The 15844-nt window shown below is 46.5% G+C and overlaps 1 protein-coding gene across 1 annotated transcript in view; it reads left to right on the top strand.

Annotated features, from left to right (window-relative positions):
- Nucleotides 1-15844, top strand: part of LOC146055579 (synaptic vesicular amine transporter-like) — a gene marked incomplete at its 3' end in the record, with an annotated part of 60974 nt that overhangs the window by 22863 nt on the left and 22267 nt on the right. The window contains exons 3-6 of the mRNA XM_083168299.1: nucleotides 5037-5129; nucleotides 14924-15013; nucleotides 15118-15161; nucleotides 15236-15296. Of these exons, the coding sequence (XP_083024425.1) occupies nucleotides 5037-5129; nucleotides 14924-15013; nucleotides 15118-15161; nucleotides 15236-15296 (288 nt within the window). The remainder of the gene's footprint in view (nucleotides 1-5036; nucleotides 5130-14923; nucleotides 15014-15117; nucleotides 15162-15235; nucleotides 15297-15844) is intronic.

Raw genomic sequence — 15844 nt, 5'->3', positions numbered from 1 at the left:
GCTAGTCATGGCAATGTGTGGTGATGGATAGTTATTGTGGTGAACAGTCTGTAAGGATCCGGGGGCAACCTCGCCTGCCCTAACTCCGTTGCCTCAGACTAGGGTTGGCTGGCGCGTGCAAAACTAGGCTTTGCCAATAATAGCCGCGTTCGAAGGAGCCAGTTAGTCTAGCTCCAACCCCGATGCCACCTGGTCTTAAGAGTGACAAGGCGCCCACCAAGGCCAGGAGAGAGCGAGGGTACAGCTACCTAATGCCCACACAAGGCAAGGGACCCCCGGTCCCCCAAGGGGGTGACTACACAGGGAGATTGGGAATGCTCCCACTGGTAATGAGACAAGGCAGGACCGGCGCCACCACTAGGCAAATCTAGGCATTTGCCTAGGGCGCCGGCCACTGGAGGGCGGCATTTTGCCCCCCAGTGCCGCGGGGGTACCTGTCCTGCGGCGCTGTGTATTTAAAGCTGGCGGCGGAGGCAGCGAGGGGTCCCTGCAGTCAATAAGAAATAACGAGCACTATCCGCCGGGCTATGCGGAAGCGCTTCTGTTGTGAAAACACTGTCCGCACACTGATTGGCTGAGATTCAGCCAATCAGCGTGCGCCGTGCGGCCAGTGTTTTCACAACAGAAGCGCTTCCGCATAGCCCGGCGGATAGCGCTCGTTGACTGCAGGGACCCCTCTCTGCCGCCGCCAGCTTTAAATACACAGCGCCGCAGGACAGGTACCCCCCCCTCCCCCGGCACCGGGGCGCCCCCACCCCGACTCGTCTGGAGCGCTCCGGTGCCTTGCACCGGCCCTGAGACAAGGTACTCTATGGCTGGACGCAACAATGCGTGACGGCTGGTGTTAGGGAAACCAGGAGACAGGAGGAAAACAACTCAAAAGTCCAATGGACACTTAGCTGCAGCAGGGCAGGATGCAGGAACCAACACTGCACGGTTCTGGAGGACTCAGGAACACCAAAGGATTGCTAAGCAGGGTCCACAAAGCTGGGGCAGCAAAAGTAGCACACAGGACTCTGGCTGGGAGCTCTGAACTACAGGCTTGCACATGGCTGACTCAGGGCTGACAAGACAGTATAACTGGCAGGGCTACACAGGTACAGATCCTTTATCAAGGCTTCTGGTAAATAGCGCAGCTGTGCACTCCAAGCTAGCAGCCTGATAATGACACACACCTGTGCCTAACTGACACATAATTGAGTGAGCTGCAATGGCACAGGCTGACCACTGGAGGCCACCAGAGAGTAAACACGACAGAAGCTGAGAAACCCAGGGAGCAGAATCCAGGGGAAACATACAAACTGCAAACAGAATAAGTAAACTGCACATTTACACCGATCCGCTGGGGGCGGATCGTAACACAGTCATGGCAATGTGTGGTGATGGATAGTAACAGTGGTGTGTAGTCATGGCAATGTGTGGTGATGGATAGTAATGGTGGTGTATAGTCATGGCAATGTGTGGTGATGGATAGTAACAGTGGTGTGTAGTCATGGCAATGTGTGGTGATGGATAGTAATGGTGGTGTATAGTCATGGCAATGTGTGGTGATGGATAGTAATGGTGGTGTATAGTCATGGCAATGTGTGGTGATGGATAGTAACAGTGGTGTGTAGTCATGGCAATGTGTGGTGATGGATAGTTATGGTGGTGTATAGTCATGGCAATGTGTGGTGATGGATAGTAACAGTGGTGTGTAGTCATGGCAATGTGTGGTGATGGAGAGTAATGGTGGTGTATAGTCATGGCAATGTGTGGTGATGGATAGTAACGGTGGTGTATAGTCATGGCAATGTGTGGTGATGGATAGTAACATTGGTGTGTAGTCATGGCAATTTGTAGTGATGGATAGTAATGGTGGTGGATAGTCATGGCAATGTGTGGTGATGGATAGTAATGGTGCTGGATAGTCATGGCAATGTGTGGTGATGAAAAGTAATGGTGGTGGATAGTCATGGCAATGTGTGGTGATGGATAGTTATGGTGGTGTGTAGTCATGGCAATGTGTGGTGATGGATAGTAACGGTGGTGGATAGTCATGGCAATGTGTGGTGATGGAGAGTAATGGTGGTGTATAGTCATGGCAATGTGTGGTGATGGATAGTAACGGTGGTGTATAGTCATGGCAATGTGTGGTGATGGATAGTAACATTGGTGTGTAGTCATGGCAATGTGTAGTGATGGATAGTAATGGTGGTGGATAGTCATGGCAATGTGTGGTGATGGATAGTAATGGTGCTGGATAGTCATGGCAATGTGTGGTGATGAAAAGTAATGGTGGTGGATAGTCATGGCAATGTGTGGTGATGGATAGTTATGGTGGTGTGTAGTCATGGCAATGTGTGGTGATGGATAGTAACGGTGGTGGATAGTCATGGCAATGTGTGGTGATGGATAGTTATGGTGTTGTGTAGTCATGGCAATGTGTGGTGATGGATACTTATGGTGGTGTGTAGTCATGGCAATGTGTGGTGATGGATAGTTATGGTGGTGTGTAGTCATGGCAATGTGGGGTGATGGATAGTTATGGTGGTGTGTAGTCATGGCAATGTGTGGTGATGGATAGTAACGGTGGTGGCTAGTCATGGCAATGTGTGGTGATGGATAGTTATGGTGGTGTGTAGTCATGGCAATGTGTGGTGATGGATAGTAATGGTGGTGGATAGTCATGGCAATGTGTGGTGATGAATGGTAATGGTGGTGGATAGTCATGGCAATGTTTGGGGGTGGATAGTAACATTGATGTGTAGTCATGGCAATTTGTGGTGATGGATAGTAACTGTGGTGTGTAGTCATGGCAATGTGTGGTGATGGATAGTAATGGTGGTGGATAGTCATGGCAATGTGTGGTGATGGATAGTAATGGTGCTGGATAGTCATGGCAATGTGTGGTGATGGATAGTAATGGTGGTGGATAGTCATGGCAATGTGTGGTGATGGATAGTAACGGTGGTGGATAGTCATGGCAATGTGTGGTGATGGATAGTTATGGTGGTGGATAGTCATGGCAATGTGTGGTGATGGATAGTTATGGTGGTGTGTAGTCATGGCAATGTGTGGTGATGGATAGTAACAGTGGTGTGTAGTCATGGCAATGTGTGGTGATGGATAGTAACCGTGGTGGATAGTCATGGCAATGTGTGGTGATGGATAGTTATGGTGGTGTGTAGTCATGGCAATGTGTGGTGATGGATAGTAATGGTGGTGGATAGTCATGGCAATGTGTGGTGATGAATGGTAATGGTGGTGGATAGTCATGGCAGTCTGTGGAGATAGATAGTAACATTGGTGGATAGTCATGGCAATGTGTGGTGATGGATAGTAATGGTGGTGGATAGTCATGGCAATGTGTGGTGATGGATAGTAACGGTGGTGTGTAGTCATGGCAATGAGTGCTGATGGATAGTAATGGTGGTGGATAGTCATGGCAATGTGTGGTGATGGATAGTTATGGTGGTGGATAGTCATGGCAATGTGTGGTGACTGGTGATGGATAGTTATGGTGGTGGATAGTCATGGCAATGTGTGGTGATGGATAGTAACAGTGGTGGATAGTCATGGCAATGTGTGGTGATGGATAGTTATGGTGCAGTCATGGCAATGTGTGGTGATGGATAGTAATGTTTGTGGATAGTCATGGCAATGTGTGGTGATGGATATTTATGGTGGTGGATAGTCATGGCAATGTGTGGTGATGGATACTTATGGTGGTGGCTAGTCATGGCAATGTGTGGTGATGGATAGTAATGGTGGTGGATAGTCATGGCAATGTTTGGTGATGGATAGTTATGGTGGTGTGTAGTCATGGAAATGTGTGGTGATGGATAGTTATGGTGGTGGATAGTCATGACAATGTGTGGTGATGGATAGTACCGGTGGTGTATAGTCATGGCAATGTGTGGTGATGGATAGTAATGGTGGTGGATAGTCATGACAATGTGTAGTGATGGATAGTTATGGTGGTGGATAGTCATGGCAATGTGTGGTGATGGATAGTAACAGTGGTGTGTAGTCATGGCAATGTGTGGTGATTTATAGTTATGGTGGTGGATAGTCATCACAATGTGTGGTGATGGATAGTTATGGTGGTGGATAGTCATGGCAATGTGTGGTGATGGATAGTTATGGTGGTGGATAGTCATGGCAATGTGTGGTGATGGATAGTAACAGTGGTGTGTAGTCATGGCAATGTGTGGTGATGGATAGTTATGGTGGTGGAAAGTCATGACAATGTGTGGTGATGGATAGTAACGGTGGTGTATAGTCATGGCAATGTTTGGTGATGGATAGTAATGGTGGTGGATAGTCTTGGCAATGTGAGGTGATGGATAGTTATGGTGGTAGATAGTCATGGCAATGTGTGGTGATGGATAGTAACAGTGGTGTGTAGTCATGGCAATGTGTGGCGATGGATAGTCATGGCAATTGACCCAGGTGATTTAGATATGTAAAGAATGGCAGTGGCTTCTTGAACGAAAATAGCACATGGTCGACATTTTCAGGATTTTTTGTTGCTAAATGCCACAGGGGTCCCCAAGGACACTGTATATGTGAACAGTGTCCCCTCACTATGCTTGCCATGATTGGATATTAAAGAATGATCCAAGTTCACCAGCACCAAATAATCCTGAAGAAGTCCTGTTGACCATGTCACTATTGACCATGGCCCCTCTGATCACCCGCCGGTGTCTAACTACCATTACTACCGCTGCCTATCTTTGTGAACTAACTCAGCTGGGTTGACTCAGGTCTAAACCCCGTCAACCCGGCATCCGGGTACGGATGGATAGTAATGGTGGTGGTGAATAATTCTGGCAGTGTGTGATGATGGTGATGCATAGTAACGTTGGTGGAGTTGTGGCAATGTATGGACATTCATAGTAACAGGGGTTAAGGGTAACTATAATTACTACAGGCACGCTCTGATTCTCTGGAAGATGCTTTCAACCCTCTTACTGTAAGTGTATCATGTGATTATAAAGACCAGAACGACAGTCAGAGTTACCCTCACAATGTCCACTCTCTGCCCCCCACAGGTATGGGCTTGCTTGCCAGTGTTTACACCGATGACCAGGAACGAGGGAATGCTATGGCATTTGCACTAGGAGGCCTGGCAATGGGAGTACTAGGTGAGTATACAGTATATCAGATTGTAATGCCCTATATAATGTTTGTGGTAATCTTGTTTTGTAGTGATTTTCCATTTTGGTATTGTGTTTTTTTACTCTGGCTGTTACCTTAGTGGAATAGTCTCTATAGTCTTTGCAGGCGAGTTGCTAATCTTCTACATATGAGAGAATCATGTTGTGCCAAGGTTACCATTGTCTAACTTATAATGAATTATAGTATATATACTGTATATATAGATTTGGGACACTGATTACGATTCCTTCTGAGGTATGGATGCGGTGTAATCAGCTTCATAGCTCCATAAGAGGACATGAGATGTGTAGATGATTTTGTAGGGAAACATTCCCATTTCTCTAGGTCAAATTGTACGTTTTACCATAATAAGTTGGTGGGTTCTCTATGAGGGGGTGAAAGATCCCTTACTAGAGCATGGCAAGATGTGGTGGGTTGGTTTCTCCATAAAAATATAGAAGGTTCCTCCTTAGGAACGAGGTTTGTTCCACCATGAAGATATGAAGATTCCACCAAGAAAGGCTGGAAGATTGTCTCATGAGAGGGTGGCAGGTTCCTCCATGTGATGGCAGCAGGTTCCCCATGAGAGGGTGGCAGGTTCCTCCATGTGAGGATGGCAGGTTTACCATGAGAGGGTGGTAAGTTCCTATATGAGAGGCTGCCAGATTGCCCCATGGGAAGGTGAAGAGATGTGGTGGGTGGGTTTCTCCATAATAGTGTATAAGGTTCCTCATTAGAGGTTGGTGTGTTCCACCATAAGGATATGGAAGATTCCACCAAGAAAGGCTAGAGGGTGCATGATTGCCCCATGAGATGGTGGATACATAAGAGATTGATAGATTTCCCCATGAGAGGCTGGCTGATTGCTCAATTTAAAGGTGGATAGTTCCCCCATGCAAAGCTGGTAGCTTGCCCCATTTGATTAGGTATGCTTACAGTCCTTATCTATGTAATGAGGACTTCGCTGAGCTGAGCATAGACTTCCATGCTGGTTGCATCTGTGTTACATTAAGGACATTGGATCTTCTGTTAGGACCAGCCCGGGAGAGATGGATGTATGTATTGCTGATAGGAGGATATGAGGACATTGGATCTCCTCTTAGGAACAGCCCGGGAGAGCTGGCTGTATATATTGGTAATAGTAGGATATGAGGATATTGGATATTCTGTTAGGACCAGACTGGGAGAGTCGGATGTATGTATTGGTGATAGTAGGATATGACGACATTGGATCTCCTGTTAGGACCAGCCTGGGAGAGTCGGATGTATGTATTGGTGATAGTAGGATATGAGGACATTGGATCTCCTGTTAGGACCAGCCTGGGAGAGTTGGATGTATGTATTGGTGATAGTAGGGTATGAGGACAGTGGATCTCCTGTTAGGACCAGCCTGGGAGAGTTGGATGTATGTATTGGTGATAGTAGGATATGAGGACATTGGATCTCCTGTTAGGACCAGCCTGGGAGAGTTGGATGTATGTATTGGTGATAGTAGGATATGAGGACAGTGGATCTCCTGTTAGGACCAGCCTGGGAGAGTTGGATGTATGTATTGGTGATAGTAGGATATGAGGACATTGGATCTCCTGTTAGGACCAGCCTGGGAGAGTTGGATGTATGTATTGGTGATAGTAGGTTATGAGGACATTGGATCTCCTGTTAAGACCAGCCTGGGAAAGTCGGCTGTATGTATTGGTGATAGTAGGATATGAGGACATTGGATCTCCTGTTAGGACCAGCCTGGGAGAGTTGGATGTATGTATTGGTGATAGTAGGATATGAGGACATTGGATCTCCTGTTAGGACCAGCCTGGGAGAGTTGGATGTATGTATTGGTGATAGTAGGACATGATGACATTGGATCTCCTGTTAGGACCAGCCTGGGAGAGTTGGCTGTATGTATTGGTGATAGTAGGATATGAGGACATTGGATCTCCTGTTAGGACCAGCCTGGGAGAGTCGGATGTATGTATTGGTGATAGTAGGATATGAGGACATTGGATCTCCATTTGGGACCAGCCTGGGAGAGTTGGATGTATGTATTGGTGATAGTAGGATATGAGGACAGTGGATCTCCTGTTAGGACCAGCCTGGGACAGTTGGATGTATGTATTGGTGTCGGTGATAGTAGGATATGAGGACATTGGGTCTCCTGTTAGGACCAGCCTGGGAGAGTTGGATGTATGTATTGGTGATAGTAGGATATGAGGACAGTGGATCTCCTGTTAGGAATAGCCTGGGAGAGTTGGCTGTATGTATTGGTAATAGTAGGATAGGAGGACATTGGATCTCCAGTTAGGACCAGCCTGGGAGAGTTGGATGTATGTATTGGTAATAGGAGGATATGAGGACATTGGATCTCCTGTTAGGACCAGCCTGGGAGAGTTGGATGTATGTATTGGTGATAGTAGGATATGAGGACATTGGATCTCCTGTTAGGACCAGCCTGGGAGAGTTGGCTGTATGTATTGGTGATAGTATAATATGAGGACATTGGATCTCCTGTTAGGACCAGCCCGGGAGAGTTGGATGTATGTATTGGTGATAGTAGGATATGAGGACATTGGATCTCCTGTTAGGACCAGCCCGAGAGTGTTGGATGTATATATTGGTGATAGTAGGATATGAGGACATTGGATATCCTGTTAGGACCAGACTGGGAGAGTTGGATGTATGTATTGGTTATAGTAGTATATGAGGACATTAGATCTCCTGTTAGGACCAGCCTGGGAGAGATGGATGTATGTATTGGTGATAGTAGGATATGAGGACAGTGGATCTCTTGTTAGGACCAGTCTGGGAGAGTTGGATGTATATATTGGTGATAGTAGGATATGAGGATATTGGATCTCCTGTTAGGACCAGCCTGGGAGAGTCGGATGTATGTAATGGTAATAGTAGGATATGATGACATTGGATCTCCTGTTAGGACCAGCCTGGGAGAGTCGGATGTATGTATTGGTGATAGTAGGATATGATGACATTGGATCTCCTGTTAGGACCAGCCTGGGAGAGTCGGATGTATGTATTGGTGATAGTAGGATATGAGGACATTGGATCTCCATTTGGGACCAGCCTGGGAGAGTTGGATGTATGTATTGGTGATAGTAGGATATGAGGACAGTGGATCTCCTGTTAGGAACAGCCTGGGAGAGTTGGCTGTATGTATTGGTAATAGTAGGACAGTGGATCTCCTGTTAGGACCAGCCTGGGAGAGTTGGCTGTATGTATTGGTAATAGTAGGATATGAGGACAGTGGATCTCCTGTTAGGACCAGCCTGGGAGAGTTGGCTGTATGTATTGGTGATAGTAGGATATGAGGACATTGGATCTCCATTTGGGACCAGCCTGGGAGAGTTGGATGTATGTATTGGTGATAGAAGGATATGAGGACAGTGGATCTCCTGTTAGGACCAGCCTGGGACAGTTGGATGTATGTATTGGTGTCGGTGATAGTAGGATATGAGGACATTGGGTCTCCTGTTAGGACCAGCCTGGGAGAGTTGGATGTATGTATTGGTGATAGTAGGATATGAGGACAGTGGATCTCCTGTTAGGAACAGCCTGGGAGAGTTGGCTGTATGTATTGGTAATAGTAGGATAGGAGGACAGTGGATCTCCTGTTAGGACCAGCCTGGGAGAGTTGGCTGTATGTATTGGTAATAGTAGGATATGAGGACAGTGGATCTCCTTTTAGGACCAGCCTGGGAGAGTTGGATGTATGTATTGGTGATAGTAGGATATGAGGACAGTGGATCTCCTGTTAGGACCAGCCTGGGACAGTTGGATATATGTATTGGTGATAGTAGGATATGAGGACAGTGGATCTCCTGTTAGGACCAGCCTGGGAGAGTTGGCTGTATGTATTGGTGATAGTAGGATATGAGGACAGTGGATCTCCTGTTAGGACCAACCTGGGAGAGTTGGATGTATGTATTGGTAATAGTAGGATATGAGGACATTGGATCTCCTGTTAGGACCAGACTGGGAGAGTTGGATGTATGTATTGGTGATAGTATAATATGAGGACATTGGATCTCCTGTTAGGACCAGCCTGGGAGAGTTGGATGTATGTATTGGTGATAGTAGGATATGAGGACATTGGATATCCTTTTAGGACCAGACTGGGAGAGTTGGATGTATGTATTGGTTATAGTAGTATATGAGGACATTGGATCTCCTGTTAGGACCAGCCTGGGACAGTTGGATTTATGTATTGGTGATAGTAGGATATGAGGACAGTGGATCTCCTGTTAGGACCAGCCTGGGAGAGTTGGCTGTATGTATTGGTGATAGTAGGATATGAGGACAGTGGATCTCCTGTTAGGACCAACCTGGGAGAGTTGGATGTATGTATTGGTAATAGTAGGATATGAGGACATTGGATCTCCTGTTAGGACCAGACTGGGAGAGTTGGATGTATGTATTGGTGATAGTATAATATGAGGACATTGGATCTCCTGTTAGGACCAGCCCGAGAGTGTTGGATGTATATATTGGTGATAGTAGGATATGAGGACATTGGATATCCTGTTAGGACCAGACTGGGAGAGTTGGATGTATGTATTGGTTATAGTAGTATATGAGGACATTGGATCTCCTGTTAGGACCAGCCTGGGAGAGATGTATGTATGTATTGGTGATAGTAGGATATGAGGACAATGGATCTCTTGTTAGGACCAGTCTGGGAGAGTTGGATGTATATATTGGTGATAGTAGGATATGAGGATATTGGATCTCCTGTTAGGACCAGCCTGGGAGAGTCGGATGTATGTAATGGTAATAGTAGGATATGATGACATTGGATCTCCTGTTAGGACCAGCCTGGGAGAGTCGGATGTATGTATTGGTGATAGTAGGATATGATGACATTGGATCTCCTGTTAGGACCAGCCTGGGAGAAACGGATGTATGTATTGGTGATAGTAGGATATGAGGACATTGGATCTCCATTTGGGACCAGCCTGGGAGAGTTGTATGTATGTATTGGTGATAGTAGGATATGAGGACAGTGGATCTCCTGTTAGGAACAGCCTAGGAGAGTTGGCTGTATGTATTGGTAATAGTAGGACAGTGGATCTCCTGTTAGGACCAGCCTGGGAGAGTTGGCTGTATGTATTGGTGATAGTAGGATATGAGGACATTGGATCTCCATTTGGGACCAGCCTGGGAGAGTTGGATGTATGTATTGGTGATAGTAGGATATGAGGACAGTGGATCTCCTGTTAGGACCAGCCTGGGACAGTTGGATGTATGTATTGGTGTCGGTGATAGTAGGATATGAGGACATTGGGTCTCCTGTTAGGACCAGCCTTGGAGAGTTGGATGTATGTATTGGTGATAGTAGGATATGAGGACAGTGGATCTCCTGTTAGGAACAGCCTGGGAGAGTTGGCTGTATGTATTGGTAATAGTAGGATAGGAGGACAGTGGATCTCCTGTTAGGACCAGCCTGGGAGAGTTGGCTGTATGTATTGGTAATAGTAGGATATGAGGACAGTGGATCTCCTTTTAGGACCAGCCTGGGAGAGTTGGATGTATGTATTGGTGATAGTAGGATATGAGGACAGTGGATCTCCTGTTAGGACCAGCCTGGGACAGTTGGATATATGTATTGGTGATAGTAGGATATGAGGACAGTGGATCTCCTGTTAGGACCAGCCTGGGAGAGTTGGCTGTATGTATTGGTGATAGTAGGATATGAGGACAGTGGATCTCCTGTTAGGACCAACCTGGGAGAGTTGGATGTATGTATTGGTAATAGTAGGATATGAGGACATTGGATCTCCTGTTAGGACCAGACTGGGAGAGTTGGATGTATGTATTGGTTATAGTATAATATGAGGACATTGGATCTCCTGTTAGGACCAGCCTGGGAGAGTTGGATGTATGTATTGGTGATAGTAGGATATGAGGACATTGGATATCCTTTTAGGACCAGACTGGGAGAGTTGGATGTATGTATTGGTTATAGTAGTATATGAGGACATTGGATCTCCTGTTAGGACCAGCCTGGGAGAGATGGATGTATGTATTGGTGATAGTAGGATATAAGGACAGTGGATCTCCTGTTAGGACCAGGCTGGGAGAGTTGGATGTATGTATTGGTGATAGTATAATATGAGGACATTGGATCTCCTGTTAGGACCAGCCTGGGAGAGTTGGATGTATGTATTGGTGATAGTAGGATATGAGGACAGTGGATCTCCTTTTAGGACCAGCCTGGGAGAGTTGGATGTATGTATTGGTGATAGTAGGATATGAGGACAGTGGATCTCCTGTTAGGACCAGCCTGGGACAGTTGGATATATGTATTGGTGATAGTAGGATATGAGGACAGTGGATCTCCTGTTAGGACCAGCCTGGGACAGTTGGATGTATGTATTGGTGATAGTAGGATATGAGGGCAGTGGATCTCCTGTTAGGACCAGCCTGAGAGAGTTGGATGTATGTATTGGTGATAGTAGGATATGAGGACAGTGGATCTCCTGTTAGGACTAGCCTGGGAGAGTTGGATGTATGTATTGGTAATAGTAGGATATGAGGACAGTGGATCTCCTGTTAGGATCAGCCTGGGAGAGTTGGATGTATGTATTGGTAATAGTAGGATATGAGGACATTGGATCTCCTGTTAGGACCAGCCTGGGAGAGTTGGATGTATGTATTGGTGATAGTAGGATATGAGGACAGTGGATCTCCTGTTAGGACCAGCCTGGGAGAGTTGGATGTATGTATTGGTGATAGTAGGATATGAGGACATTGGATCTCCTGTTAGGACCAGCCTGTGAGAGTTGGATGTATGTATTGGTGATAGTAGGATATGAGGACATTGGATCTCCTGTTAGGACCAGCCTGGGAGAGTTGGATGTATGTATTGGTGATAGTAGGATATGAGGACTGTGGATCTCCTGTTAGGACCAGCCTGGGAGAGTTGGATGTATGTATTGGTGATAGTAGGATATGAGGACATTGGATCTCCTGTTAGGACCAGCCTGGGAGAGTTGGATGTATGTATTGGTGATAGTAGGATATGAGGACAGTGGATCTCCTTTTAGGACCAGCCTGGGAGAGTTGGATGTATGTATTGGTGATAGTAGGATATGAGGACAGTGGATCTCCTGTTAGGACCAGCCTGGGACAGTTGGATATATGTATTGGTGATAGTAGGATATGAGGGCAGTGGATCTCCTGTTAGGACCAGCCTGGGACAGTTGGATGTATGTATTGGTGATAGTAGGATATGAGGGCAGTGGATCTCCTGTTAGGACCAGCCTGAGAGAGTTGGATGTATGTATTGGTGATAGTAGGATATGAGGACAGTGGATCTCCTGTTAGGACTAGCCTGGGAGAGTTGGATGTATGTATTGGTAATAGTAGGATATGAGGACAGTGGATCTCCTGTTAGGATCAGCCTGGGAGAGTTGGATGTATGTATTGGTAATAGTAGGATATGAGGACATTGGATCTCCTGTTAGGACCAGCCTGGGAGAGTTGGATGTATGTATTGGTGATAGTAGGATATGAGGACAGTGGATCTCCTGTTAGGACCAGCCTGGGAGAGTTGGATGTATGTATTGGTGATAGTAGGATATGAGGACATTGGATCTCCTGTTAGGACCAGCCTGTGAGAGTTGGATGTATGTATTGGTGATAGTAGGATATGAGGACATTGGATCTCCTGTTAGGACCAGCCTGGGAGAGTTGGATGTATGTATTGGTGATAGTAGGATATGAGGACTGTGGATCTCCTGTTAGGACCAGCCTGGGAGAGTTGGATGTATGTATTGGTGATAGTAGGATATGAGGACATTGAATCTCCTGTTAGGACCAGCCTGGGAGAGTTGGATGTATGTATTGGTGATATGAGGACAGTGGATCTCCTGTTAGGACCAGCCTGGGAGAGTTGGATGTATGTATTGGTGATAGTAGGATATGAGGACATTGGATCTCCTGTTAGGACCAGCCTGGGAGAATTGGATGTATGTAGTGGTGATAGTAGGATATGAGGACAGTGGATCACCTGTTAGGACCAGCCCGGGAGAGTCGGATGTATCTATTGGTGATAGGAGGATATGAGGACATTGGATCTCCTGTTAGGACCAGCCTGGGAGAGTTGGATGTATGTATTGGTAATAGGAGGATATGAGGACATTGGATCTCCTGTTAGGACCAGCCTGGGAGAGTTTGATGTATGTATTGGTGATAGTAGGATATGAGGACATTGGATCTCCTGTTAGGACCAGCCTGGGAGAGTTGGATGTATGTATTGGTGATAGTAGGATATGAGGACAGTGGATCTCCTGTTAGGACCAGCCTGGGACAGTTGGATGTATGTATTGGTGAAAGTAGGATATGAGGACAGTGGATCTCCTGTTAGGACCAGCCTGGGAGAGTTGGATGTATGTATTGGTGATAGTAGGATATGAGGACAGTGGATCTCCTGTTAGGACCAGCCTGGGACAGTTGGATGTATGTATTGGTGATAGTAGGATATGAGGACAGTGGATCTCCTGTTAGGACCAGCCTGGGACAGTTGGATGTATGTATTGGTGATAGTAGGATATGAGGACAGTGGATCTCCTGTTAGGACCAGCCTGGGAGAGTTGGATGTATGTATTGGTAATAGTAGGATATGAGGACAGTGGATCTCCATTTAGGACCAGCCTGGGAGAGTTGGATGTATGTATTGGTGATAGTAGGATATGAGGACAGTGGATCTCCTGTTAGGACCAGCCTGGGAGAGTTGGATGTATGTATTGGTGATAGTAGGATATGAGGACAGTGGATCTCCTGTTAGGACCAGCCTGGGAGAGTTGGATGAATGTATTGGTGATAGTAGGATATGAGGACATTGGATCTCCTGTTAGGACCAGCCTGGGACAGTTTGCTGTATGTATTGGTGAAAGTAGGATATGAGGACATTGGATCTCCTGTTAGGACCAGCCTGGGAGAGTTGGATGTATGTATTGGTGATAATAGGATATGAGGACAGTGGATCTCCTGTTAGGACCAGACTGGGAGAGTTGGATGTATGTATTGGTGATAGTATAATATGAGGACATTGGATCTCCTGTTAGGACCAGCCTGGGAGAGTTGGATGTATGTATTGGTGATAGTAGGATATGAGGACAGTGGATCACCTGTTAGGACCAGCCTTGGAGAGTTGGATGTATGTATTGGTGATAGTAGGATATGAGGACATTGGATCTCCTGTTAGGACCAGCCTGGGAGAGTTGGATGTATGTATTGGTAATAGGAGGATATGAGGACATTGGATCTCCTGTTAGGACCAGCCTGGGAGAGTTGGATGTATGTATTGGTGATAGTAGGATATGAGGACATTGGATCTCCTGTTAGGACCAGCCTGGGAGAGTTGGATGTATGTATTGGTGATAGTAGGATATGAGGACATTGGATCTCCTGTTAGGACCAGCCTGGGAGAGTTGGATGTATGTATTGGTGATAGTAGGATATGAGGACAGTGGATCTCCTGTTAGGACCAGCCTGGGAGAGTTGGATGTATGTATTGGTGATAGTAGGATATGAGGACAGTGGATCTCCTGTTAGGACCAGCCTGGGACAGTTGGATGTATGTATTGGTAATAGTAGGATATGAGGACAGTGGATCTCCTGTTAGGACCAGCCTGGGAGAGTTGGATGTATGTATTGGTGATAGTAGGATATGAGGACAGTGGATCTCCTGTTAGGACCAGCCCGGGAGAGTCGGATGTATCTATTGGTGATAGTAGGATATGAGGTCATGTCTGTATTCCCATCGCAGTTGGACCTCCGTTTGGAAGCATCTTATATGAGTTTGTGGGGAAGACGGCTCCGTTTCTAGTGCTGGCAGTTCTCATCCTGTTTGATGGTGGTGAGTACACAATTTATTCTATGTTATAATCAGGGAGTTATTGTATGTATGTTATATATTGTTATTTGCATTGATATGTTTCCGTTTGTTCTTCCTCTGTCCAGCTCTTCAGCTTTTTATTCTCCAACCTTCCAGAGTGCAGCCCGAGGTGAGTCTGCTCCTGATTCCTCGACGTAACAGCATTCTCCAACCTTCAGCCTCATTGTCATTGTCTTCTTTCAGAGTCAGACCGGGACCTCTCTATTTACCCTCCTAAAGGATCCCTACATTATAATCGCTGCAGGTACTATCGCCTGATTCTGTATATTATCTTTGTATCTATGGGGTTATATAGATGATCATGTCCATGCTGTGGCATAGGGTACAGTGCCGTGTGCCCCAGCCTCTGCCCACTCGCACCATTATTATCATGTCCATGCTGTGGCCTAGGGTACAGTGCCGTGTGCCCCAGCCCTCTGCCCACTCACACCATTATGATCATGTCCATGCTGTGGCATAGGGTACAGCGCCGTGTGCCCCTGCCCTCTGCCCACTCACACCATTATGATCATGTCCATGCTGTGGCATAGGGTACAGTGCCGTGTGCCCCAGCCCTCTGCCCACTCACACCATTATGATCATGTCCATGCTGTGGCACGGGGTACAGTGCCGTGTGCCCCAGCCCTCTGCCCACTCACACCATTATGATCATGTCTATGCTGTGGCATAGGGTACAGTGCCATGTGCCCCAGCCCTCTGCCCACTCACACCATTATGATCATGTCCATGCTGTGGCATAGGGTACAGTGCCGTGTGCCCCAGCCCTCTGCCCACTCACACCATTATTATCAT

Source organism: Crinia signifera, unplaced genomic scaffold, assembly GCF_055691185.1.
Source record: "Crinia signifera unplaced genomic scaffold, ASM5569118v1 HAP2_SCAFFOLD_498, whole genome shotgun sequence".
NCBI lineage: Eukaryota > Metazoa > Chordata > Amphibia > Anura > Myobatrachidae > Crinia > Crinia signifera.
The sequence above is the reverse complement of the archived record's forward strand: the minus strand, read 5'-3'. Positions and strand labels throughout refer to the sequence as shown.